The sequence below is a fragment of the Ciconia boyciana genome, chromosome 8, assembly GCF_034638445.1.
Source record: "Ciconia boyciana chromosome 8, ASM3463844v1, whole genome shotgun sequence".
NCBI lineage: Eukaryota > Metazoa > Chordata > Aves > Ciconiiformes > Ciconiidae > Ciconia > Ciconia boyciana.
Window position 1 is genome coordinate 50,614,789 of NC_132941.1, and position 22,517 is coordinate 50,637,305.

The 22,517-nt window shown below is 65.8% G+C and overlaps 3 protein-coding genes across 5 annotated transcripts; 1 reads left to right on the forward strand and 2 right to left on the reverse strand.

The window, feature by feature from the left end:
* Window positions 1-382: 382 nt before the first annotated feature.
* On the reverse strand, window positions 383-5,900 carry ENTPD7 (ectonucleoside triphosphate diphosphohydrolase 7). Of its 2 annotated transcripts, none has more exons than XM_072871559.1 (12): window positions 5,601-5,900; window positions 5,339-5,524; window positions 5,042-5,247; window positions 4,777-4,927; window positions 4,295-4,398; window positions 4,165-4,221; window positions 3,523-3,770; window positions 3,273-3,439; window positions 2,230-2,554; window positions 2,040-2,125; window positions 1,758-1,919; window positions 383-1,592 (listed from the first exon to the last, which is right to left on the reverse strand). In XM_072871559.1, exons 1-12 carry the CDS (start codon window positions 5,606-5,608, stop codon window positions 1,364-1,366), a joined length of 1,929 nt encoding a protein of 642 aa, XP_072727660.1. In that variant the 5' UTR covers window positions 5,609-5,900; the 3' UTR covers window positions 383-1,363. The 2 variants fall into 2 exon arrangements, with proteins under 2 accessions (XP_072727660.1, XP_072727661.1); XM_072871560.1 differs by having other exon boundaries at window positions 3,523-3,668; window positions 5,601-5,897.
* Window positions 5,901-6,145: 245 nt separating this feature from the next.
* On the forward strand, window positions 6,146-10,645 carry SLC25A28 (solute carrier family 25 member 28). Its single transcript, XM_072871561.1, is given in 5 exon segments — window positions 6,146-6,391; window positions 6,393-6,797; window positions 6,946-7,174; window positions 8,057-8,113; window positions 9,541-10,645. Coding segments are annotated over 5 exon segments (1,434 nt in total). The 5' UTR covers window positions 6,146-6,166; the 3' UTR covers window positions 10,059-10,645.
* Window positions 10,646-20,137: 9,492 nt separating this feature from the next.
* On the reverse strand, window positions 20,138-21,847 carry NKX2-3 (NK2 homeobox 3). 2 transcript variants are annotated; one of them, XM_072870716.1, is made up of 2 exons: window positions 21,505-21,847; window positions 20,138-20,778 (listed from the first exon to the last, which is right to left on the reverse strand). In XM_072870716.1, the coding sequence occupies exons 1-2, from the start codon at window positions 21,845-21,847 to the stop codon at window positions 20,138-20,140; spliced, it is 984 nt and encodes a 327-aa protein (XP_072726817.1). The 2 variants fall into 2 exon arrangements, with proteins under 2 accessions (XP_072726817.1, XP_072726816.1); XM_072870715.1 differs by having other exon boundaries at window positions 20,138-20,774; window positions 21,495-21,847.
* Window positions 21,848-22,517: the final 670 nt, after the last annotated feature.

Sequence of the window (22,517 nt, forward strand, 5' to 3'; positions counted from 1 at the left end):
AGCTGGAGAAGCTTAGTGGCCTCTCCCAGGCTGCGGTGGGGAATAAGGTAAAAAGCAGGGAGCAACATCTTCCAGGGGCTCTGAGTGGGCAGGCTTAACTTCCTTGTCTTAGGAGGTGAGAGGGGGGCAGCAAAGGATGCAGTCTCCAAGATTCACAACAGTTCAGTTTGGATCAGGGCTTCCCTTGCTGCTACCAGCTCGGGAGTTGAGCTCAGCTGTCCTGCTGGAATCGCAGAGAACATCTGCTGGCAAGAAAGCAACTCCATCGTCCCACTGCAGTGGCCCGAAGCAACGCTGTTCAGATGTGCGCTGGCCCCCAGTCATGCCACCAGCCAGGAGCTGTCGCTGCTGGGGAGGTGCTTGCTAGAAAACAAGACCAGTGCCGGATGGCTCAAGGGGTTTGTTTATTGCTACAGGAATGGGAACAGCTGAGTTCAAGTAAAAAGTGATGAACTTCATTGGGTCATCAGGGGGCTCCAGCCCCAGGGGAGGAAGGCTTGTGCCTGTGTGCACAGCCGCAGCTCAGACCTGCCTTGGGGCAGTGAGCTGGGCTGGAGTGAGGTGGTTCCCCCATGGGCAGGCCCAGCCTGCGCTCACGGGGGAGAGAACCACTGGTCCTGGTGCTAGTGCCCCAATTAACGTGTGGGACGCCACGGGGCAGATGTGCCCAGGCGGGAATGTATGAAAGGAAACGCAGCCCACTTTGGTGGTGCTTTAGGAACCAATCCCTGAGCCCTCAGTGCCTGGGGCATTGGCTAGGACCATGGGAGAATTGTCCTGGGAGGGGAAGACATGGCAAAGAGCAGGACACTCTTTAAGGAATGCTCCGAGAGGGGCTGGGCTGGGCTGGGCAGAGCAGCTCATGGCTCACTTGACTCCTGCAGGGACTTTGCTGGCAACTGCTGTTCTTCAGCCTGTGGGCTCGTAAGGGACTCCAGAAAGGCTACCCCAGGTGATGAGCTGCAGCACTTCACCAGGTTGCTCTGCAAACCGGTGGCTGAGTCACGGGGTGGCCTGGTGCTTCAGGCCACAGCCCTGGGTTGGCCACCTCAGGGATAGCATACTGCTTATCTGAGGGACCTGCCAGGGCTGCAGCCTTGAGCCCGCGGCAGCAGAGAACTTTGCTCTACACCACGTAGCGAGACGAAGGCCAGAGGCCAAGGAATGCAAAGACTAGGGCTGGGGTGAGGCAGAGACGAAAGCTCCAGTGTCCGCAGCCGCCTCAGCCCACAGGCTCTAGTTCTGATGTGGAGATGACGGAGTGCAGCGTTGAGATGGTCTTAAAGAGTCCAAGCCCTCGGAGCCCAGGCTGTCAGCCAGTCCTGGTTCTGCTGGTGCAACTGGATGGCGGGTACGACCAGTGTCATGGCCCGTTTCCCTGGGCCGGCGGCACCACCACCTTGTCCAGCCAGAGCAGGGTGAGCTGGGCCGAGCGCAGCTGCCGGTGGTGGATGCGGCGCAGCCGCAGGAGGTAGAGGACTATGGCCAGCGCTACGACCAGGATGCAGGCAAAGAAGAGATAGTGGTTGTAGACAAAAGAGAGGCGCAGCCAGGAGGCATGTGCTTGCCGGATGCTCTCCTGCCGGAGATCCCTGTGGAGAGGAGTCAGGGCTGGCAGTGAGATGCCGTGGGGTACTACCAGGGTCCTGCACTGCCGCTCCCCTTGCCGGGGTGGCAGAGCCCTCACCCGGTGCGGTAACTCCTGCTCCTGCCCAACCGCCCTTCCCTGAGTGATGCCATCAGCGAGCCAACGGTACCTGAGTGGCAGAAACCGCGTCTTGTAGAGGATGGCTCCCAGCGTCCACTGCACCTCCCGGTCGTACACCAGCTGGGCCGTGCGCAGGCTGGGGTAGTCCAGGGGGAAGCGGAAGCCCTGGTGAAGGACTTGGTACATCCAGGCCGATTTGAAGCACTGATACCTGCAGGCACGGCACACGGGAGCATCAGCCCGACACTACCCCCTGCACCGCAGTCCCTCACCCCAGCAAAAGCCCTGCCAGGAGGTCCAGCCATGACACCCCTCCAGCAAAGCCACTTACTTCAGCCGGTGCTGGTCTGCGTGCGACGAGTAGAGGCCACCACGGAAGCGCTGGGTCAGCACCTCCCATCGCTGTCTGCAGTACTCCTGGGGGACAGAGAAGTTGGGGCTCAGAGCAGAGAAATGGGCCCCACTCCCCCCCAGCCCTGGGAACAGCAGCTCCCTGGCCCCTGGGCTGGGGCAGCACCCACCTGGGCAGCAGAGGTGAAGGTGGGGGCACTGTAGCGGCCCCCCAGGCGCAGCACGTCCTCGGTGCAGTAGAAAAACTCAGAGAAGCCATAAAACTCGCTGTTGCCGAAGTCGATGGGTGCTTTGTAGGCCCCTGCCAGGGAGGCCTGGCTGCTGTTGGACACGGCCAGGAGGGGCTGCAGCAGCTCCGCGCAGGCCGGCCAGTCCCCTCGCCCCCGCACGTACAGGGTTTGGCTGCCCCTGGCCACCGTGTCCTCCAGCCCCACGGGCAGGCATGGGTCCAGGAAGGGCGTCTCGGGGCTCAGTCCTGTCTGCTGGCCATGCAGGCTGGAAAACGGGCCAGGAAGGAAAGGCAATTTGCACAGGGGGTCCTGTACCACCCCCAAAAGCCTAGCGTAGCGCCGCCCTGCATCCAGATACCCCCTGTGCCAGACCAGGCTGTGTCCCCTTGTACCCTGCGGTGCTGGCACCCACCCTGCCACCTCCTGCCAAAGCCAAACTCGCCGTGTGGCCGAGCGCCTGCGGGGTGCGACAAGGCATGGCCACCCCACCCAGCTTGCAGGTGTCTGCACCCCTGCACAGCCCCGGGGATCTGGAGGCAGGGTTTGCTCCCGGCACAGGAGTACCTGGGCACCAAGCCTCTCCACCTCTGGCGACAGCTTCACGACAGCGCTCTGGGAAGGGAAGGAGAGACAGGAGACAGAGAGCTCGAGGTGGGGATGCGATGGAAAGACATGCTGAGTGAATCGGTGCTGGAGAAGGAGGGAAAGTCAGAGCAGGAAAAGCCAAAAGCCACCTGCCGTGAGGGGAGGAGGAGGAAAGCAGGGAGCTGCGGCACTGATAACGCCTGCCGGTCTCGGGGAAGGGCAGTGCCCGTGCGCTCTGTGCCAGCCCAGGCACCTGCTGCTGCCAACGTGGCTGTGGGAACTGTTATCGCCACGGGTGGCTCTTGGGACAAATCTAATGGGGAGAGGGCGGCATGAAGGAACCAGCACCCCATTTCACAACGGCCCAGCAGCGGCATCGCCAGGCAAGGCAGCAATACCGGTTGTGCACAGAGGTCTGGTTCAGCACAAGCTCCTCGTAGCGCTGCCGGGCAAAATTGCCCCCGAAGCCCAGGAAGGTGTTGACGTAGACACGGTACATGTGGCCAGTGTGCTGCACGTCGCAGCCCAGGTTGAACTCTGCCAGAAGGCTCTTGGCAGCCTCCTCCTGGGGATGCAGAGAGGTCCATGGTCAGCAGCGACCCAGAAAAGGCAGGGGCTGCTCTCAGGGCTGGCCAGCCAAATACACACCTGCTGCAGGGAGAAGGCTCCGGAGTCGGGCACTTCGTAGGCGATCTGCAGGGACGCGCCCCCCATGTCCAGGATCCCAACTGTTCGTTTCCGAACCAGGGACTCTCCCTGGTCCCCCAGCGCTACGGTGACCACTGCATCCTCCTCTGCAACCCACAGCGGCGTGTCAGCGAGGGGCAGGGCCTGGGGCGGCATCTCCTCCCTTCCACCATTACCCCTCAGAGCAGCCTCATGGGGCTCCTCCACCCCTGCAAGCAGACCCCAGGGATCACCTGCAGGGCAGCAGGTCCTGGCACTCAGGGCTGGCCACCCCCCGGCTTTGTAGGTTCCCACAAAGTATCCACCGCTGGAAATCGCTACAGGAACACTACTACAAACCCTCTCTCCCTGGTTCTTCTCCCAGAATGCTGCAGGTGTCCCCCTCCCGCATGCAGGGACTCCGTAATTCCCGCAACGGGGGCAGGTGCCCCTCCGGGCCCCAGGTCCAGGAGGGTTTTGCATACATGGCTGGGGTCAGGCATTGCCTGGCCAGAGAAGCAGATGCTGTCCACTCCAGAGCCTGCTCTTAGCTCCAGCGCCAGGGCGAGCTCCAGCTGGGCTCTGCCCAGCCCTCCCAGCTGCTCTACAAGCAGCCAGACTCACCGTCCTCGTGATCAAACCGTCCCAGGACAAAGTTGATACCGATCCAAGCGTAAACACCTGTACGAGACAGAAAGGGTCATTACGGCAATATGCTAAAGGGAACCAAGCAGTGCTCCGCAGCAGCTCCTACCTTCCTGTTTCCCTGAGATCACTTCTGCATGCGATTTCGAGAAGAGGAAATCAAACTCCAGGGGCACATTTCTCACCAAGTCCTCCAGGATTGCAGCTTGCTGCCTGCAAGGGCGCAGGAGACGGACAGATGCTAAGGGACCTTCACCAGCAACGCTCCTTTGCGGGAGCGCAAGAGCCAGCGGGAACGCCACTGCGACAGACCCCACGTCCAGCCCCACGAGCCCTGTTGCTGCATCCAACGCACTTTGGAGACGAGAAACTAGATCTGTTCGTTTGAGAGTTCAGTTCCAAGTGTCTCCTCTCACCTCCCTCCCAGCGCGCTCAAAGCCTCCTTCTGCAGCCCTCGCCGCTTGCGCCTTTCTCAGATCCCCCCCGGGATTCCCAGTTCTCCCACGAGGCTCGAGACGAGGTAGCTGTCTTCCCCGTTCCTGCGGCTGAGGGATCCCAGCGGCTCCCCCCGCCAAGGGCCGAGGAACTCACCTCTCGGGCAGCAGCCGCATGCCTGCCGTGCACAGGATGTACAGCGGAGTTTCCTTGTGCTTCTGAGCTGGGACGTGGGCTGCCGCGAACCGAAGCAGAGGGCGCAGGTAGGGCGTAGCTTGCTCCGGGGCTGCCGCCGCCACGGAGATGCCTGCCCGGGGAAGGCAGGCTGTGAACCAGCCAGCCCCGCCACGGCCGGCCGGCCGCCGTACCCGGCCCGTGCGCGGGGGCCTCGGGGCCAGGAGCGGAGAGGGGTGGCACCGACCTGGTTTAATTTTCTTGACGACGGGGCGGCTGCTCCGGTCCCTCATCTGCTTGATGTCCAGCAGGTCGTGGGGGTTCCCGTTGTGCGGGGGCCAGAAGTACACGAAGACCCGGGACCCGCTGCTCCCGCAGTCGACGACCACCCCGTAATTGAGGGCCGAGTCCTCGGTGTCGGTGGCCGTCAGCTCCTCCACCCGTGCCAGGTACCTGGGGCCCGGGGAGGCGGGGGGACAGGGCGCCTCAGCACCGGCGGGCAACGGTGAGCCCCGGTCCCCCGGCAGCCCCCGTCCCCGCTCACCTCTCGTCGCGCCGGGCGGCGCGGGGCGGCGCGGCCCAGCGGCGGGGGGCGGCGGCCGCCAGCAGCAGCAGCAGCCCCACGGCGAGGGCCAGCCCCAGCGCCGCCGGGCGCTGCCGCGGCCCCGGGCACGGGCAGGGGAAGGAGCAGGGTCCCGCCGAGCGCCACGACGGGCAGGAAACGCCGATCCTGCGGGCAGAGGCCACAGCTCAGCACCGGGCCCGGGCCCGGGCCGGCCCCGGCCCCCCGGCCCGGCCCCGCTCACCTGGCCATGTGCGCCCGCCGCCGCCCGCCCGCGCATCGCCCCGCTGCCGGCACCCGCCGCCGGCACCGGCGGCCACGTCACCAGGCGCCCCCGACGCGGCCAATAGGGGCCCCCGCAGCCGAGCCCCGCCGGGCGGCGCTCCGCCCCCCGCGGCCGCGGAGTCCAATCCGCCCCGCCACCCCCCGGAGGAGCCACGCCCCCGCGACCCGGCGACCAATCGGGGCGGGGCGGGGCGGCGCCCCCAGGCGGCCGAGGTCCGCGCCTGGCTTCGCCCTTGCTCCTGCGTCCGACCTTCGCCGGGCGGTGTCACCCGGAGACTTCCTCCCGCGGGCCCTATCGCAGCGCGGGCTCGGGGCGCGGCCCGCCCGCCGCGGGCCGTCGCCGCCAGCGCTCAGCCAATCCGAGGCGCACAAATAAACAACACGCGCCGAGAGCCGGAGTGGCGGGCGAGGCGGCCAATAGTGGCTCTCTGGCCCCGCGGAGAGGAACAGCGGGCGGGCCAAAGGTCGCGGGCTCGCCGTCCAATGGGCTGCGCGGCGGGGCGGGGCGCCAAGTTGAGGCACCCAATGGGCTGCGCCGGACGGCGGGGCGGGGAGTCCCGGCTGCCAACGGGCAGCGGGCCCGAGCGCGCCGGAGGGAGCGGCCGGCCAGTGGCGGCGTCCGAGTCGCTGCGGCGGCGGCCAATGAGCGCGGCGCGCGGGGGCGGTGGGCGGCGGGCCGAGCCAGTGGGCGCGCGGCGGAGGCGGGCGACGGGCGGCGGCGGCCAATGGGCGCGGCGGGGCGGGGCGGAGCGGGAGCCGGGGGCGGGGCGGCGCGGCGCGGGGCCGGGGCGGCGGCGGCGGCGGCGGCGGCGGCGCCATGGAGCTGGGGGCGGGCGCGGGGGCGGGCGCGGGCGCGGGCCCCGGCGCGCGGGGCGGCGCGGAGTCGGGCCGCGTCCTGCTGCTGCTGATGGGCGGCGGCGGCGGCGGCGCGGGCCGGGCGCGGCGGGGAGGCGCGGAGGCGGGGCCGGGGCCGGGTCCCGGTCCCGGTGCCGGCCCGGGGGGGCCCGAGGCGGCGCGGGGCCCCGAGCCGTGCTCCTCGCCCGCCCCCGACTACGAGGCGCTGCCGCAGGGCGCCGCCGTCTCCACGCACATGCTGGCGGGCGCCGTGGCGGGCGTCATGGAGCACTGCGTGATGTACCCCGTCGACTGCGTCAAGGTGCCGGCACTGGCGGGGGCGCGGCGGGGAAGGGGGTGGGGGGCCTACCGGGGAGGGAGGCGGGGCGGGAGTCTCCCGCCGGCGGCGGGGGCTGCCCCGGCCGGGCCCGCGGGGGTGACGGGCCGCCCGCCCGGGCCTTGTGTTCCAGACGCGGATGCAGAGCCTGCAGCCCGAGCCCGCCGCCCGCTACCGGAACGTGCTGGAGGCCCTGTGGCGCATCGTCCGCACCGAGGGCGTCTGGCGGCCCATGCGGGGCATGAACATCACCGCCACCGGCGCCGGCCCGGCCCACGCCCTCTACTTCGCCTGCTACGAAAAGTTAAAAAAGACGCTGAGCGACGTTATCCACGCAGGGGGCAATAGCCATGTGGCCAACGGTACTGCTCCCGACCCCCCCACCGGGGGCCACGGGGGCCGGGGGCTGCCGGGGGCCGCCCCACCGCCAGGCTGGGGAGCGGGGTGGGGAGAGGCCGAGCGCGGCCGCAGGGAGGCCTGGTCCCGTCCCGCTCGGCCGTAGGGCGTTCGCCGCCGCGGGGTCGGGTGCCACGGGTGTCCTAAAGCCCTGTGCTCTCTCCAGCCGCGAGCCAGCTGCACGGTGCCACGCCGGCGTGGTGCCGGGCAGGGGGAAGCGCCGGTCCTGCGCCTGCTGGAGCCGCTCCCAGGTATCTGGCTTGAAGCAGGTTAGTGGCCAGCGCTGGCCCTGGCTCAGGAGGATGCCGGTGGACGGGAGCTGCCCACAGACGAGCCAGGACCGGCTGCGACCCCGTGGGTCGGTGCTGGAGCTCGCTCCAGGAGCGACGCGTGGTTTCGGAGCCCATCTTGCCACGGTGCCTGGTACTCGTCTCGACGAGCCGCCACGGTGGGGAAAGCGTGGGGCCGAGGGGAGAGCAGGGCACGTCCCGCCCTCGGCAGGCACACGGCAGAGTGCCGTTGGGTTTCTCCTTTTCCGTGGGGCGCAGGGACGCTTGCCATCCTCTGGGCCGCCGGTCACCTGGTGGCATCAGCCTGTCCCTGAGTGAGTCCCGGTCGGCCCACGGGACTTGAGAGCCTGTCGCAGTCCTCTCCCTCTTTCTTGAGCTCTCCGGGTGGGAACCGCTGAGGACCAGCCCATCTCTTGGATGGGAGATGGAGGCCAACTTTGGATCTCACCCTCTTCCAGGGGCCTCCTCCTGTGCCTTGGCGGGGGGACTCGGGGCTGTGGTGGAGCCCCGGGGTCCCTCGCCTCCCCCCCCTCACATGTGGTAGTTCTTGTTTTGCAGGTGCAGCCGGGTGTGTAGCAACGTTGCTCCACGATGCAGCCATGAACCCTGCCGAAGGTAACGATGGTCCTGGCCTGCCGGGGAGGGGAGGATCGGGGGCTGCCCAGGCTGCTCGGGTCCCCTCTGGGGCACGGAGGGTGCTCTCCTCGTTGCTCGCCCGACTGCAAGGATCCTTTGGGGACCAGTGGCGGCAGCTCCAGTTAGGGAGCCCGGTGGCTGCCCGTTACAGAGGGGGTAGGTAGAAGAGATTAATTCTGAGGAGCACAGTAAACCCCAGCTTAGGAGGAGCCGGGAGGGCACCAGCCTTTTGCCCAGGAGTTTGGCTTGTGACAGTTACGTGGAGCAGGGGAGAAGGCAAGAGAGATGCGATCCGTACTGTTGAAGTCATTCCAAGTTTGTGGAAATTGGGCACTGCTGTGGTGAGATCTCGGGAAGGTGTGGTATGGTTCTGGGCCCATGTTCAGGAAGAAAATTAAAAGAATAGGGTACAAGATGCGTGCTAGAGAAGTCAGGAGAAGGGAAGTCTTGTGTTGTGAAATGTCTGGAAGATACTGATTTTGTGGAGCCTGGTATGTATGAAAAAGGCAGAGGGAGTTTGTAATTAAAGTCTGCGAACGTGGTGGGAGAAGGAACAATAACGAGGAAAGGCCAGTCGTTAATGGAAATTTTTTTTTTCTTAAAACTGAAGGGCTTGTGACAGTGCCAGCTCCAGCTGATCTGGGCCCAGCAAGGCTCCTGCCTGCCCACTGCCTGGCTGGGACCCTGAGGAGCAGGCAGCTGTGTGGCCAGGCCGTTGTCATTCCTTCCCTGGCGCTCGTCTTCTTACCATGGCTGTAGTAGTTTGTAGTCACATCATTTTTAGCTTCTTGTGGTCATGTTGAGATAGGGGGAGGCAGGACAGCAACAGGCTGCACTCTGGGCTCCCCTGCCCCACTCCTGGATGTGTTGGAGGGGGTTTGGTGCTTGGTTCTTCCCCTGGAGCGGCTGCGTTGCGGCAGCGGCCGCTAACAATTCCTGGCTGGTGGGCTCTGTGACATGCTGCGGTTATTCTGGGCTGCAGCGGGGGCGGCTGGGGAGGGACAGGCTCATCCAGATCGAGAGCTGTCTGGGAAATAAGAGAATAGACTGCGTGGTAGCTCTGCGGCAGTGGATGGGGAGAAGTCGGTCACTTGGGAGCGAGGGTAGATCTGGAGTATAAGCACCTGGGTATCGGGATGTTCCCTGGGGCTGCGGCAGCTGTGGGGTTTGCAGGTGGTGACGTGTGTGCGACGATGATGCCTCGGCAGATCCAAATGGCTGCAGTCCTGCCTGGGGACATGCAGGGCACTGCTGGTCCAAGTTGTCCGTCATTAGCTCTTAAGCCAGCGTGACTAAACTCTGGGCGCTCGCAGGAAGCCTGGCTTCACGCTTACCCTTTCTCTCTCCTCTTCCCCTCCACGCCTGGGTCCTGGCTGCTGCTGCTGGCTGCCACCATCCATCCCAAGTGGTCAAACAGAGGATGCAAATGTACAACTCGCCTTACCAGCGTGTGACGGACTGTGTGCGGGCTGTGTGGCACAACGAAGGGGCCGGAGCTTTCTACCGCAGCTACACCACCCAGCTCACCATGAACATCCCCTTCCAAGCCATTCACTTCATGACCTACGAGTTCTTGCAAGAGCAGCTCAACCCCCACAGACAGTACAACCCAGGCTCCCACGTGGTCTCCGGAGCCTGCGCGGGGGCTGTCGCTGCTGCTGCCACTACGCCTTTGGACGTTTGCAAAACACTGCTCAACACCCAGGAGTCCCTGGCCTTGAGCTCCAACATCAGCGGACATATCACAGGCATGGCCAATGCCTTCAGGACGGTGTACCAAGTGGGCGGCGTGACCGCCTACTTCAGAGGGGTCCAGGCGAGAGTCATTTATCAGATGCCCTCAACGGCGATCGCCTGGTCTGTATACGAGTTCTTCAAATACATCCTCACCAAGCGCCAGGAGGAGCGGTGGGCTGGGAAGTGAGCCAGAGCCGAACGCCGTTCCAGACCTGCTTCATCTCCCCTCCTGGTTTGTCTTCTGACCACTCTCCCTTTCGGTTTGGTTTGTGTTGAAGAGAGGGGGCAGCAAAGCCCTTTGGGGCTTAGCGATGCCATTTCTTGCCTGTGGCTGCTGCAGCTCTGCTCAGGCTGCACGGCTTGCTCTCTCCCAGGGTCCTCCGAGATGTCCTGCTGGGAGCTGCAGCCCAGGTCATGCTCCCTGGCACTTCAGTGGAGCTGTGCTCCTGTCCTTCCCTTGACAAAAACCTCCTCTCACGCAAAGCTTGCCCCTCCTTGGAGGGGAAGGTGAATGTCCTGCCCTGCCTCTGGCAGGGCCAAGCTGAGCTCGCAGTCGCCAAGGAGGGGGTGGCAGCACTGCCCAGGATGCTGGGGGCTTTGTCTGGCTTTTGGCTGAAGCGAAGTGTAAGCCTTGCCGTTGTCTTGTAGCACGCACACGTGATGCTGACTGCCCCAGTGGTGAGAGGGAAGAGGATGGCACTTGAGGAGGGGAGCCTGTAGGTTTGTTATTGTTCCTGCTCTTGACACCTCCAATAAAAACAGTTCTGCTCTGTCCTCATGTCCCCTTCTTACTCCCGCATGGCCCAGCTCCCGGCTCCACGCCTTTCTGACTGTGCCTGGTGCTGAGCTCTTCTGATGGGTGCCAGAGAGGAAGGGAAGTGGACTCTGGGGGGGCTGGTGGGAGGAGGGGGCCTGCCTGGCCCAGCCATCCTGGCAATGTGCAGGGAGGAGAGTGGTCCCCATCCCCTTTGGCTCGTGGCCCAGCCTATCGCCTGCTGCTGGCATGGGCTGTGACCCGAATGGAGAAGCTGAGGTTTATGCTCCGCAGCCAGGCAGTCCCACACCCTGAGTCTGACCGGGGGTCCTCAGGATGCCTCCAGACCACTCCAAATGGAGGCAATGGCAGGAGGGCCCTGGGCTGTGCGTGTTGGGGACAGCACAGGAATTTTGGCACTGGGTGAGGCTGGAAGGCTTTGTGCACCTCACAGTGGAGATTTGGGGCTCTGCAGGGCCTCCTCGTTTTGAGTGATTAAACTAGTTTGTGCCTTGTTGGGCACCTTAAAACTCTATCAACACACTTGCTCAAAATGCTAATATTTTGTCTAATGATAAGTAATAGATTAGCTTATTTTTTTACATTTGGTTAGCTGTCTTGATACCGACTTCTTTTAGGGTCCCACCCAGCTCTGGACCTGCGAGCCAGCCTCGGCAGGTCGTGTGCTGAGCACCAAAGTACTGCCCAGTTGTGCTGTCCTTCCCAGAGCAGAGCTCTGGGTTCCTCGAGCCGGGTGCCTGTGGGTGATGCCTGGCTCTTGCAGGATGCTCCCATAGTGCCTGCAGGAGCGGCATCCGTCCAACGGTGCCATGCCGAAAATAACTCCCTGGAGGAAATGTGTTCACAGCTGTGGTATGTGCTGCCGGTGAGCATCTGGGTTGGCTCGGGGCTGCTCCAGAGGATCCACCAGCCTGGCCTGGCACAGAGGGCTACTGGGGTGGGCTGTGGTGAGGGGAAAGAGGGGTTTTCCTGCAGCTGAAAAGGCTGCTGGGTGAGCAGGGGGGGACGCACAGTCCTCGGGGACATTGGGCCTCAGCACTGCCGGGGGGCGGGAGGGCAGGGACCCCCACACTGCAGGGCTATGTGCTTGACACCCTGCCGAAACACCATCCCAGCCATGGCTCCACCTTTCTCTTGCGCATCTCTCTTGTCCCTGGTTCCTGAAGGTGGGTGACAGATGCCGAGCGACCCCCAGTGGGGTTTTTGACAGCTGCCCGGCAGGTCTGGGTGGCCCTGGGCACAGAGCAGCCATGGCCACTGCTCCACAGCCCAGGTCCGCAGGGTTGTGTGCCCAGCCTGTGCTTCCTGGCATGGGCTGCAGGCTCCTGGTCCCCGCTTTTTCTGCATAAGCAGGAGGACAAGAAACTCCTTAAAGAAACAAAAGTCACTGGAAGGCGGGAGCCTCCAGTTTTCCCACCATTTCAGGAGCTGGGGCTTTAAGAAATAGCCTGAGTATTGCAAGATTTGGCAGCCCTGCGGCTCCTCCACCCAAGAGCGAGAAATCCGAGAAGCAGAAATGGCTGGGAGAGACCAGGGGAGGATTAGCTTGGCGGGCAGGGCATTAGACGGAAGACGGGTACAACTGGGCTCCACCAGGACCGGTCTCCCTGCCCAGAAGCCAAAAGTTGTTGGCAGCAGAGCTGCAGCTTTGCCTTTAGCCCTCACCATGCACCGGGGCAACGAGAGACCCCGTGGAGGGAAAGGCATAAACACAGGCTGGGGCTGGGGAGAGATTCACACTATTAAACCCATCAGCTGCTAGAAGAAGCTCTATAAATGTCAGCAGGCGAAGGCATGATTGAAGGTGACTCCAGGATGTTTCCAGGAATAACTGCCCACAGAAGTGCTGGGGGAGGGAGCAAGACCCCTGGGAATGCGTAGATGATAAGTCAGCACAGCACAGAGATGCTGCCATGTGAGCAATTGGCCTGAGCGCTCCCCTGGCAGGGGCATGGCCTTTCTGGTCTCCCGGCGCTCTGCCAGCTCACCCAGCAGCAGCTGGGTGCTGCCCAGTGCAGGCGGCGGCGGCAGCAGCCCCGCAGAGGATGGCATTGCCTGTGAGGGGTCTGGCACTGCAGGGACGGCAGAGCTGCCCAGGGGCTTTCCAGATATCCCTTGTGGTTTAGGCCAGGCTACGTAAGACTGGAAAAATCCCCTGTCCTGCTGCTGTCTCCATCCCCTGAGCTGAACCTCTGCACAGACCAAGGGCGGCCATGGCGGCACGTGGCTGCTCCCCAGCTCTGCCAGGGTGGGGTGTTCCCTCACCAGCCAGTCCGGTTCCCCCGGTGCCTTTGGCATGATGAGATGCCCAGAGGTAACGAGGTTATTGGCTGGTTCAGCTACAGCCACTGCCTTTCCAAGGTCTGATAATGCCTCAGCGAAGCCACGCTGCTCTGGGTCTGTCCTACAGCCTCCTAGGTATTTGGCTGCGCTTCGAGTGAGATCCCTCCTACAGCCTCTTCTGAGTAAAGAGACTATTTTTGGCTTTCCAGCAAGGAAGCCACGCTCAGCCCAGCAGAGTTTTGAAGACAGCCCCTTTTCCTTTTGGCTCCCTGCAGGATCCCTGGCCACATCCAGTGTGGGCAGGGATTTGCTGCCTTGCCTTCCCATGCCCAACTGCCCCTCGAGCCCTGTCCTGCTGCTGGTGCCCAGTTGGGGGGGGTCTTGGGTGTGGGTGAGCCCCACAGCCCCCTGAGCAGACAGAGCCAAGCCTTGCCCTGCTCTGGGTGATAGATTCAGGGCTGCCACAGCTCTGCCATGGCCAGAGCCCAAGCTATTTCAGGCAGCCAGTTTGCCATGCCAGGAGCAGCTCAGGAGCCCCCGGCCGCCTTCCTGGGGTAACTGTAGACGCCTGCACTCCCACAGGTTAAGGGCAGGGCTGGGGGCTGAGTTGCTTATTCCTGCTGGAGGGGAGCTGGGGGGTCATCTCCCCCAGAGCAAGAAGGGGAGACCCCTCCAGAGCAAGAAGGGGAGACCCCTCCAGTGTGCCTGTCCCATACCTTCGGATGGGAGCTGGTGGGCTCCTGAGCTGCTACTGTCTTGGGGACCCCACACAGGGGGCTGGGTCCCAGCCTGCAGCGGCCTTTGCCAGCCCAGCTTGGGGACAGGCAAGAGGGGCAAGAGCACTGCCCTGCCAAACCACATCCCTGCCCCTCCTCTGCTGGTGCCCTGGGCTACCCCGAGCTTTCCTGCCCCTCCAGCCCCCCTGCAGCGGGTGCCTGGCAGCCCTGCTCAGTGGGAGGAGGTGGGCTCCCAGCCTTCCTCCAGCCCAGACTTGCCCCGGCTCTGGGATTCCTCAGGGCTCTTGTCAGACCCCAGTAAAGTCGTACAAGTTCTCATGACCTCACGGCCTTACAGCAGTGGTAAATGCAGGCGCTGGGGCTGCCTGGACACAGAGCAGACATTGCCTCTGGTGAGCACTGGGAAACCCTATTCTGACCCACGTCGCTGCCTGGGTTAAACTCCTGAGAGACAACCCCCGGCTGGGCTGGTCCCAGCCTGCCTGGCTCCGGCCAAGCATCCTGGCTGTGCAGGGAGGCAGGGAATGTAGCCTGAAAGGTAAAGCCGAGGCTGAAAACCTGCTTTCTTGGCTGTAAAGAGCCACTAGAGGAAGCAATCCCCAGGGCTGGGACTGCTCTCAGCGTGTCTGGTTTGATGGGGAGATATTGGCAATACCCATACTTAGCGCAGGGTTATGTGTCCCTGACAAGGGGCTGCAAAGCAGCCCTGGGAAGATGCTGCCTGGCTGGAGCTGGCATGCAGGCAGCTGGCGTGTCGCACCGGGGAGGTGGCAGAGGTGGAAGAAGATCCACTCCTGGGCTGGACGGGGGTGGCGTGGGGAGAGTCACTCTCCCATGGACACACAGGCGAGGACAGTGGGGACAGCTCAAGTGCACCATGACACTAGAGCTTGCCCTGGGATCAGTCTCAGAAGCAGCTGAAGCAAGGGCTGTTCCAGGAGATGGGGGGCTCTAATCCCCCCGGCCCAGCACACCTGGAGGTACGGCACTGCCGGTGGCAGTAGCCCCAGGGAAACCCTGCAATCCCCCCAGGGCACTTAGGGCACAGGGTCTGACATAAGAGCCTCCTGGCAGGGCACAGACTGTGTCTGGCACAGCTAGGTGGGTGCCAGGAGAAATGCAAACCCAAGCAGTCTTCTTCTCTGTCCCCGGCACCCTTGGGAGCCTATTAGACCTGGGCACTATGTCCCCCGCAGGATTGCCAAGGGCTATAAAAGGGGGAGGGAGTAGGGAACTGGGCCAAAATTGGGCCGTGCCTTCGGCAGGGACACAGCTCCCTCTGGTGAGGACGCAGCTGTAACGGGCACCAGGCGCTGGGCACCGCAACCACCAAAAATGTCCTTGGGCAAGGTCTTGCCGGGGGGTGAGTGCGGTAGCTGGAGGCTGCGGGCGGTGCCGGGGCATCGGGAGCTTTGGGGGGCTCCTGGTGTTGGGTGAATTGCACCGCTTTGGGACGGAGAAGATAATCAGAGCTAAAAACCTGCTGGGTCTCTCACAAAGATGTGCTGGATGCTTGCGCTCAGTTAAAAAACCACAGAGCGCGAAACACCAGAAAGGGACCTACATGGTGGCTAGAGGCTGGGAGGGGACACTGGCCCCGTCCCCAGCTCTCCCACCGCAGTGGGGGCACAGGTGGCTGCTTTCCTTTCGCTGCATGCACAAGCCCCAGCAACGCTGCCCGGTGCAGCAAAGCTCCTGCGTGTGTCGAGAGACCCCAGCTCCCGCAGAGCTCAGCCGTGGGGAGACGCCAGCCTGCCCAGAGCCAACGCAACCACCCCAGCCTTCCCGATGCCCAGCGTGTCCCACCGCCGTCCCCAGCGCTGGGGACGCGATGCCAGCGGGGAGAGACAGCCCTGCCCGCCTGCTCTGCAGCCCTCCAAGCCTTGCAGGGACACTCGGGCACCCCAAACCAAGCCAACACCAGACAGAGTCCCCGTGGCGTGGGGTGGCCGGGACAGAGGGGTACCTGTCGCTCCCTGTCCCCGGATGCTTGCCGATAGATGGCGGTGGCGTATCTCGTTTGGGGACAGGCCCCTGGAGCAGTGTCCCAGCTGGCAGCCCGAGGGACCTGGGGCTCGCAGCCAGCACCCCGCTGGCAGCCGAGGACCCACCTCGCCCCGGCAGCACCCGCTTGCAGCAGCCCCGGGTGCGGCAAAGGGTCGTCCCCGGGAAAGCGACTGTGGATTTTATCGCCCAGGCAGGGGAAGGTGGCACGGCGCAGCTGGGAAGGGGTCCCGCAGGGCCCGGGGGCGGCTCGCCTTCAGCAGTGCTCTGCTCTGGAGGGGATGAAGATGCAGTCTCCTTCTCCAGGTGGGCCACCTGAAGCCTTCATAGCAGCACTGTGCCCGGTCTCTCTGGTGCAGGGAGGAGAGAAGGAACAGCTAAAATACACGAGTCCCTCCCACCCCGCTTAGTCAGGTGTAGTTATCTTGTGATGCATGGGTCTGGCTGGAGGACTGGGGAGGGTCTGTGGCCACCAGTGACTCATCCATGGAAGGGAGGCAGGTCCCTGTCCCTCATGCTGGCACACAAGTATTGGGAGAAACCCACACTGAAGGCTCCACAGCACAAGTACCAGTATTTTAATTAATTACCTGATCCATGGCTGGCCACAGCTTTCTTGGCAATGGAGAGTGCTTGTGCAACAGCCCCGCATTGCCATTGCCAGGAGGAGCTTCCAGCGTCTCCAGCACCAGCTGCCCACCAAGCACTGACGGCTCTGCAGAGCCCCGGTGGCCAGGCAGCCTCAGCAGCTCCCAGCTCATGGCATGGGGCGGCTGCGGTGGGAAGCACTGCAGAGCAGGAGCTGCCGCTCCAACTCAGCTCCAACACAGAGGGGCAAGAGCCAGGCACCACCCCAGCACGCAGCTGGGTCCCCGGGCTCCCGGCCCCGAGGCAGTGGGAGGTGGCTGTGCCCGGATTGAAGTAGATGGGACCAGAATGCAGCGAGGTCTGCTCAGGTCCACAGGCAGCCTGGCCGGCCATGCTGGGAGCACGCGTCTTGCTCCGCACCCAGGTGAGCTCCTTGCTGATGGCAGCAAGTGGGTGGTGAAGACAGAAGGATGAAGGGTGCAAGGGGGAGGGATGACCACAGTGGGAGGGAAGGAGGGAGGAATGGAAAAAGATGTCGGGAAGGAGAGAAAACCAGAGCACATCTGCAGCACTGCAGAGGGAACAGTGCTGCTACCGCACCATCCTGGGCATGACGGAGAGGCCACAGAACACCAGCTAGCACTGGGGTTTGGATAGAGCCTCCCTGGGAACCACTGGACAGAGGCAAGTTCTGCCCATGGCCTCCTCCTTGGCCAGGAAACCTGAATGAAAAACAGAACTGGAGCTTGTGCACAGAGCGGGCCTGAGGCCCTGTAGTTAAAGCCTGGCCACCCCCCCCAGTCCCTCCTCTGCTTTAAGTCAGTGCGTGGTTATAGGGAATCTCGTCCCTGTCCGAAATCAATCGGCACCTTCCCTTCCTGACTCCCAAACAGCAGTAAATCCCCGTTTGACCGGGAAGAAACAACATGTGCCCTCTGCCCCTTGACCATGGCCCTCCCCATCCCTCCCTCCCCGGTGTCCTTCCGGCCGCGCCACTGTTGCAGTGGAACCATGCCGGAGAGATTTCTACCAGCACCCTGCGCCTCTTGCCTTTCACCCCACCGGCAGCACCCCGCTTCACCCCAGGGCGCAGGGGACGGGGTGCGTCATGGGCAGGCGCTGCCTCCAGCGTGGCCACGCAGCGACTTCCCTCCATTGTGTCTCTCCTCCCTGGGCAGCCTGTCCAATCTGCAGTCTCCCACCATCTCCCTCCCACTGGCCTCCGCCGGCTGTTCCTCCTCTTTGGAGCGCTTCACTTCTGCCGCCCTGCTCCGGGCCCTCCGGCACCGCCACCTCTTTGTGCTGCTCCGTCCTCCCCATCGGCTCAGGGGCTTTGGGCGAGAGTCAGCAGAGGGGTCCCTCCCACTAACACCCTGCCCTCCCCCCAGTCTGAGCCGGTGGGACAGCTGGGATCTGTCCCTGGAATGGAGCTCACTATGGTGGACATCTAGAAACTTCCACCGCCATGCCACATCAGCCTGCAGCCAGGCCTCTCGGCATCCCCCAGCAGGGTGTTGTTCCATCTCTGTGTGGGGAAAGCGGGGCCGGGGAGCACACAGGGGTGTCACCAGGCATAAAGTGGGGTGAGCACAATACTGACCTCACGCCTACAGCAATGCTGGGTACTCTTGGTGCTTGATAATGCTGGTACTGCCTGGCATCGCCTCTTGCAACACGGCCATGGGGTCCCCGTGTGCCCCTTCACTTTACTTAACTGTCCGTGCTCCGGAGACTGTGGCTACGGACGTGGGCAGCATATCCCATGCCAGGGTTCTGGTCTCAGCCGGAGCCTCTGGGTGCTGCTGGGGATGCAGTGAGTTTCTAACCAGCTGCCACGTACTTGAAGGGGATGTGCTAAGCTGGGAGCTCCTCTCACACCCCCTGATTTCGGAGGAGCTCGTATCATGGTTACGATTCCTCTGGCTTGCACACTGAGGCATGAACTCACACGGGTCTCCTATTTTTGCAGACAACAGTCTGGCAGAACATGGAGGAAAACGCAACTCTTTCCTATGGCAGAGACAAATCTCCCCAGCCTAACTGCTGCTGCGAAGAGAGAGCATTACCTATCTTTGTTCTTGGCTATCCTGTTTCTACCCACGAGACCACAGGGCCTTAACCACTCATCTCCGAACGCCAAGAGCAGGGCCTGGGCTTCCTCTCCCGCGACACCTTGCTGCCATCCAGCAAACAACCGGCTGGGCGTGCCGCATCCTCTCCCAGCGCCGGCCCCACGAAGCCTGCCAGCCTCGGGGTGGCTCGCGGGACAGCGGCGTGCCGTACCGAGCCAGGGCTGGGAGCCGGGGCCTGCTGGTTGCCCGCTCTGTCCCTGCGGTGCTGCAGTGGAAAGAATTTCTCCAGTTCCTTTCAAACAGCAAACCCCGAGGGTGCGTGTTCAGCTCGTGTGGTGGAAATGTGCAGCGTAAAACCAGGTTTAGCAGCGTGAATGGTCGTTACCTGCTGCTTCTGCAATGGCAGGCTACGAAACCTGGTCCTCTGCTCGTGGCGGAGGGACCGTCACACGACAGGCATGGGGAGGGCAAGGGGAGGACACGGTGGGCATCGCCGGGCGAGGGGGGAGGCATACCAAGCCCCTGGGCTGCATCTGTCCCGACGGTTCCGCAAAGGCTCCGCTGGAAACATCTTCGGGAGCTCCAGCGTCGCGGCCAGGGAGACGTGCGGGACGCGGCGGGAGAGCTCCGGTCTCCGCTGCCACCCGGGGCGAGCCAGACGGGGCTCCGCGGGTGTCCGGCCCTCCCCGAGCGCGGCTGCGGCCCCGGCGGCGGCGCTCGGTGGGACCCGCGTGGCAGAGGCACGCCCGCGGCGGCGGGGCCGGGACCGCCCCGAGAGCTCCGCGGCGGCGGCGGGACGGGGCGGCCCGGGATGGGGCGGGCGGGGGGCGACCCCGCGGCCGGTCCCGCGGGGCTCGGGGGCCTCGGCCGCCCCCTCCCCCTGCAGCCGAGCGAAATGGCTGAACATGTAGCAATAATGCCCCGGCATTCAGGCTGCCCGGCCCGGCCGGCCCTAATCAGCGGCCCGCGGACCCCCCTCCTCTCCCCCTGCGCTCCCAGAAAGGGGAACAAAACCCAGCACGTTTCTGCAGCCCCCGCGCATAAAGCGCCGGGCCTGGGCCTCAGTGGGGGGCAAAGCGGCCCGTCAATCTCGGCGCCGGGGCCCCTTTGTCCCTCGCCTCCCTGCCACACCTTTTGTTCCCGAATCCAATAAGCGCCTATTCCCGCTACCTTCCTCGGCGGCTCCTTTCAGCGCCGGCCCGGCGGCCACAATGGGCCCGGCTCTGAGCTGCGCGGCCCCATTCAGCGCCCTTGGCACGCTCACAAGCCGGCCGGGCCGCCCTGCCCCGCGGGCACGCCGCTGCGACCGCCCCGCCGCCGGGCACCGGCCCCGGCCCCGCCGGGCACGGCCGCAGGGCGAAGGAGGAGCGGGCGGCGGATATTGCACCTGGTTTATTGACTGACTCGGCGAGCTGGCGCTGGCAGTAACCGATACAGAGTAGATAGAGGGGCCGCGGCACCCCCGGGCCCCGCCGTCGGCTTTTTACAAGCAAAGCTGTTCCGCTGGCGCGGCGCGATCGGCTCCGGCCCGCCCGGCCGTCGCGGCGGCTCCGCGGGGCGGCGGCGCTTCGCTGCGAGCCCGGGCGGCCCCGTCCCGCCGCGCCGCTCCGCCCGCCGCCGGGCCCCGCACCGCGGCCCGCGGGAGCGCCGGCGTCCCACCGCGCCGCCCCTCCGCCTCCGCCGCCGCTCCTCCGGTCCAGGGCGCGCGTTGCGCGGCGCGCAGCCGGGCTGCGGTGCGGGTGATAACCGGGCCCCGGAGCCGCCGGGCCGTCCTGCCGGTCCGCTCCCGGCCCTCAGTGCGTGCGGGCTACCAGGCCCGGATGCCCTGCAGTGCGCCCTGGCTGCAGGAGGGCCCCGCAGCCGCCTGGTGCAGCGGCTGGCCGCCGCCGCCGAAGCCCCCCAGGCCGCCCACGTTCACGAAGGGGCCGGCGGCCGCCGCCGGGCTGCAGGCGGCTTGCATGGAGGCGCCGCCAGTGCCCGCCGGGTAGGTGCAGCCGTAGCCGGGGTTGTAGGAGGCGGCGTTGCCGTAGCCGTAGGCGGGGAAGCCGTTGTAGGAGTAGGGCCCGTTGTACGCCGAGCCGTAGCCCTGCGACCCGCCGAGGCACGGCTTGCCGTCGCGGACCAGCACGGGCACGGCCACCCTGCGCGGCGGCGGCGGGGCCGCGGGGCCGCCCAGCTCCAGCGACTTGTCCTGCCGCTGCCGCTTGCACTTGTAGCGCCGGTTCTGGAACCAGATCTTCACCTGCGTGGAGGTGAGCTTGAGGCTGCTGGCCAGGTGCTCCCGCTCGGGCGCCGACAGGTAACGCTGCTGCTTGAACCGCCGCTCCAGCTCGAAGACCTGCGCCTGGGAGAAGAGGACGCGCGGCTTCCTCCGGCTCCGCTGCTTCGGCCTCTCTCCCTCCTCCGCCTTCTCCGCCGCGTCCAGCGGCTTCTTCAGGACGCAGCTCTCTGCACGGGGGAGCACAGGTCACGGCTGCACCTCGCCGACGCCGGGCGCTCGCTGCTCCCGACGGGCCCCACCGGCGGGCGAGAGCCCCGCGCCGCGCCCCGGCCGGCCCCGCGCCGCTACGCGCCCGTCGGGGAACCGCAGTGCGGGCGGGGAGGCAGCGCCGGGACCGGCCGCCTCCGGCACCGCCGGTGTTTGCGAGGGGCCGGTTCGGGCGGCGGGGCCGGGCGCGTCTCCGCGCCTCCGGGCCGGCTGCGGCGTTACCGCTGCGGCGCCGCGGGGCCGAGCCCCGGACCGCGCCGCGCCTCCGGGCCGGGCACCTGCTCCGCCGCCTGGTTCCCGGAGGGCCCCGCCGCAGCGGGCGCGGGTTGGGCCTAGCCCGCCCTGTCTCTCCCTCTCCGCTGCCGAAATTGCCGGGCGCGGGCCTGATCCGGCAGCTCCGGATCGGGGCCCCGCGGAGGCGCTTCCCGCGGAGGCGCTTCCCGCGGAGGCGCTCACCGGGGAGGCGGCGAGCGGGGCGCGGAGGAGGGCGGTGGCAGCCCCACGACGTGCCAGTCCCGGCTCGACATGCCCCGGGGACGCGGCGGCGGCGGCGGGGGTCGGGCTGCAGCGCCGGGACCGGGGCTTCGCGGGGCGATGCCCAGCGGGCTGGGAACGCTCCGCGGGGAGCGAGCGCGGGCCCGTCCCGGCGGGGCGGGGCGGGGGAGCGCGGCGGGGCCGATACTCACTTGGGTCGCGGGCCGCGGGGTCCAGCTCCTCTCCCGGGCCGGGGGCCTCGCAGGAGCCGCGCAGCACGGCGTGCACGTAGTTGTCGGCGGAGATCCGCCCGTCCGCCTGGCTGCCGGGCACTGCCATGGGGCTCAGGTAGGACAGCTTCTCCTCCTCCTCTTCCTCCTCGCCGTCGGAGAAGCGGGCGCCGTCGGCGGCCGCCAGCAGGCAGGCGGCGGGGTGGAAGTGGTGCTCCAGGTGGTGCGGGAGCTGGGCCCCATAGTGCGGGTCCTGCTGCTGCTCCAGGTTGAGGATGTCTTTGACAGAGAAGGGGGTGGAGGTGACGGGGCTCGGTAACATCATCGGGGCAGCGCGAGCGGCCAGGCAGTCCCGCGGGCCCGGCGGCGCTCGGGCGGCGGCTCGGCGGGGAGCGCCGCGCCCGGTGCGGGGGGGAGCAGGCAGCGCCGAGAGACGAGGGGCCGCGCCTGCTCCTGTCTAAGTTGCCTCCATTAGCCCGGCGCTGGGGGTCTGCGTTTTGTTACAGCTTCTGCAGGGACAGCCAAGGGCTCGGGAGCCTCCTCTGCCCCGGGCCGGCACGTCACGGCGAGGAGGGGCCGGGGGCCGGGGGCGGCCTCGCCATTGGAGGGAGGGGGAGGCAGAGCCGGCCCCCTGCCCGGCTCCGGCCGCCCGGCCAGAAATAGCAATGTATTAAGGCTGCGCTCGGGGAGGCCGCTTCCCCGCGGAGCGCCCCGCCGGCCCGGCACCCGCCCGGCGGGCGCGGGGACGGTGCGCCGGGGTCGGGGTCCCCGCAGAGAGCCGCGGCCGCCGCCGCCGCGCCCCCCAGTGCTAAGCACGTGTAGGTAGGTAGGGACCCCCGCCCCGGCGCGCCCCGCTGGCCCCTGCGCCCACACGGCCCGGCCCGGCCCGGCCCCGGGAGGGGCGAACACGTGCGGCCCCGCCGGCCCGGCCTCCCCGCCCCGCCAGCACGGCCGCCCGGCCCCGCAAGTCCCCCAGGACGCGGCGCGGAGGGGAG

What these genes read in the sequence shown, in the direction of transcription:
- ENTPD7 (XM_072871559.1), bottom strand. An exon ending in GAGCCTTCTCCCTGCAGCAG is followed by an intron (nt 3,440 to 3,522) that starts GTGTGTATTTGG and finishes CTGCATCCCCAG; the next exon opens with GAGGAGGCTGCCAAGAGCCT. An exon ending in CAGACCTCTGTGCACAACCG is followed by an intron (nt 2,555 to 3,272) that starts GTATTGCTGCCT and finishes CCCGTTTTCCAG; the next exon opens with CCTGCATGGCCAGCAGACAG.
- NKX2-3 (XM_072870715.1), bottom strand. Translation starts at nt 21,847, where the DNA reads ATGATGTTACCGAGCCCCGTCACCTCCACCCCCTTCTCTGTCAAAGAC. An exon ending in CGCGACCCAAGTGAGTATCG is followed by an intron (nt 20,775 to 21,494) that starts GCCCCGCCGCGC and finishes CCGTGCAGAGAG; the next exon opens with CTGCGTCCTGAAGAAGCCGC.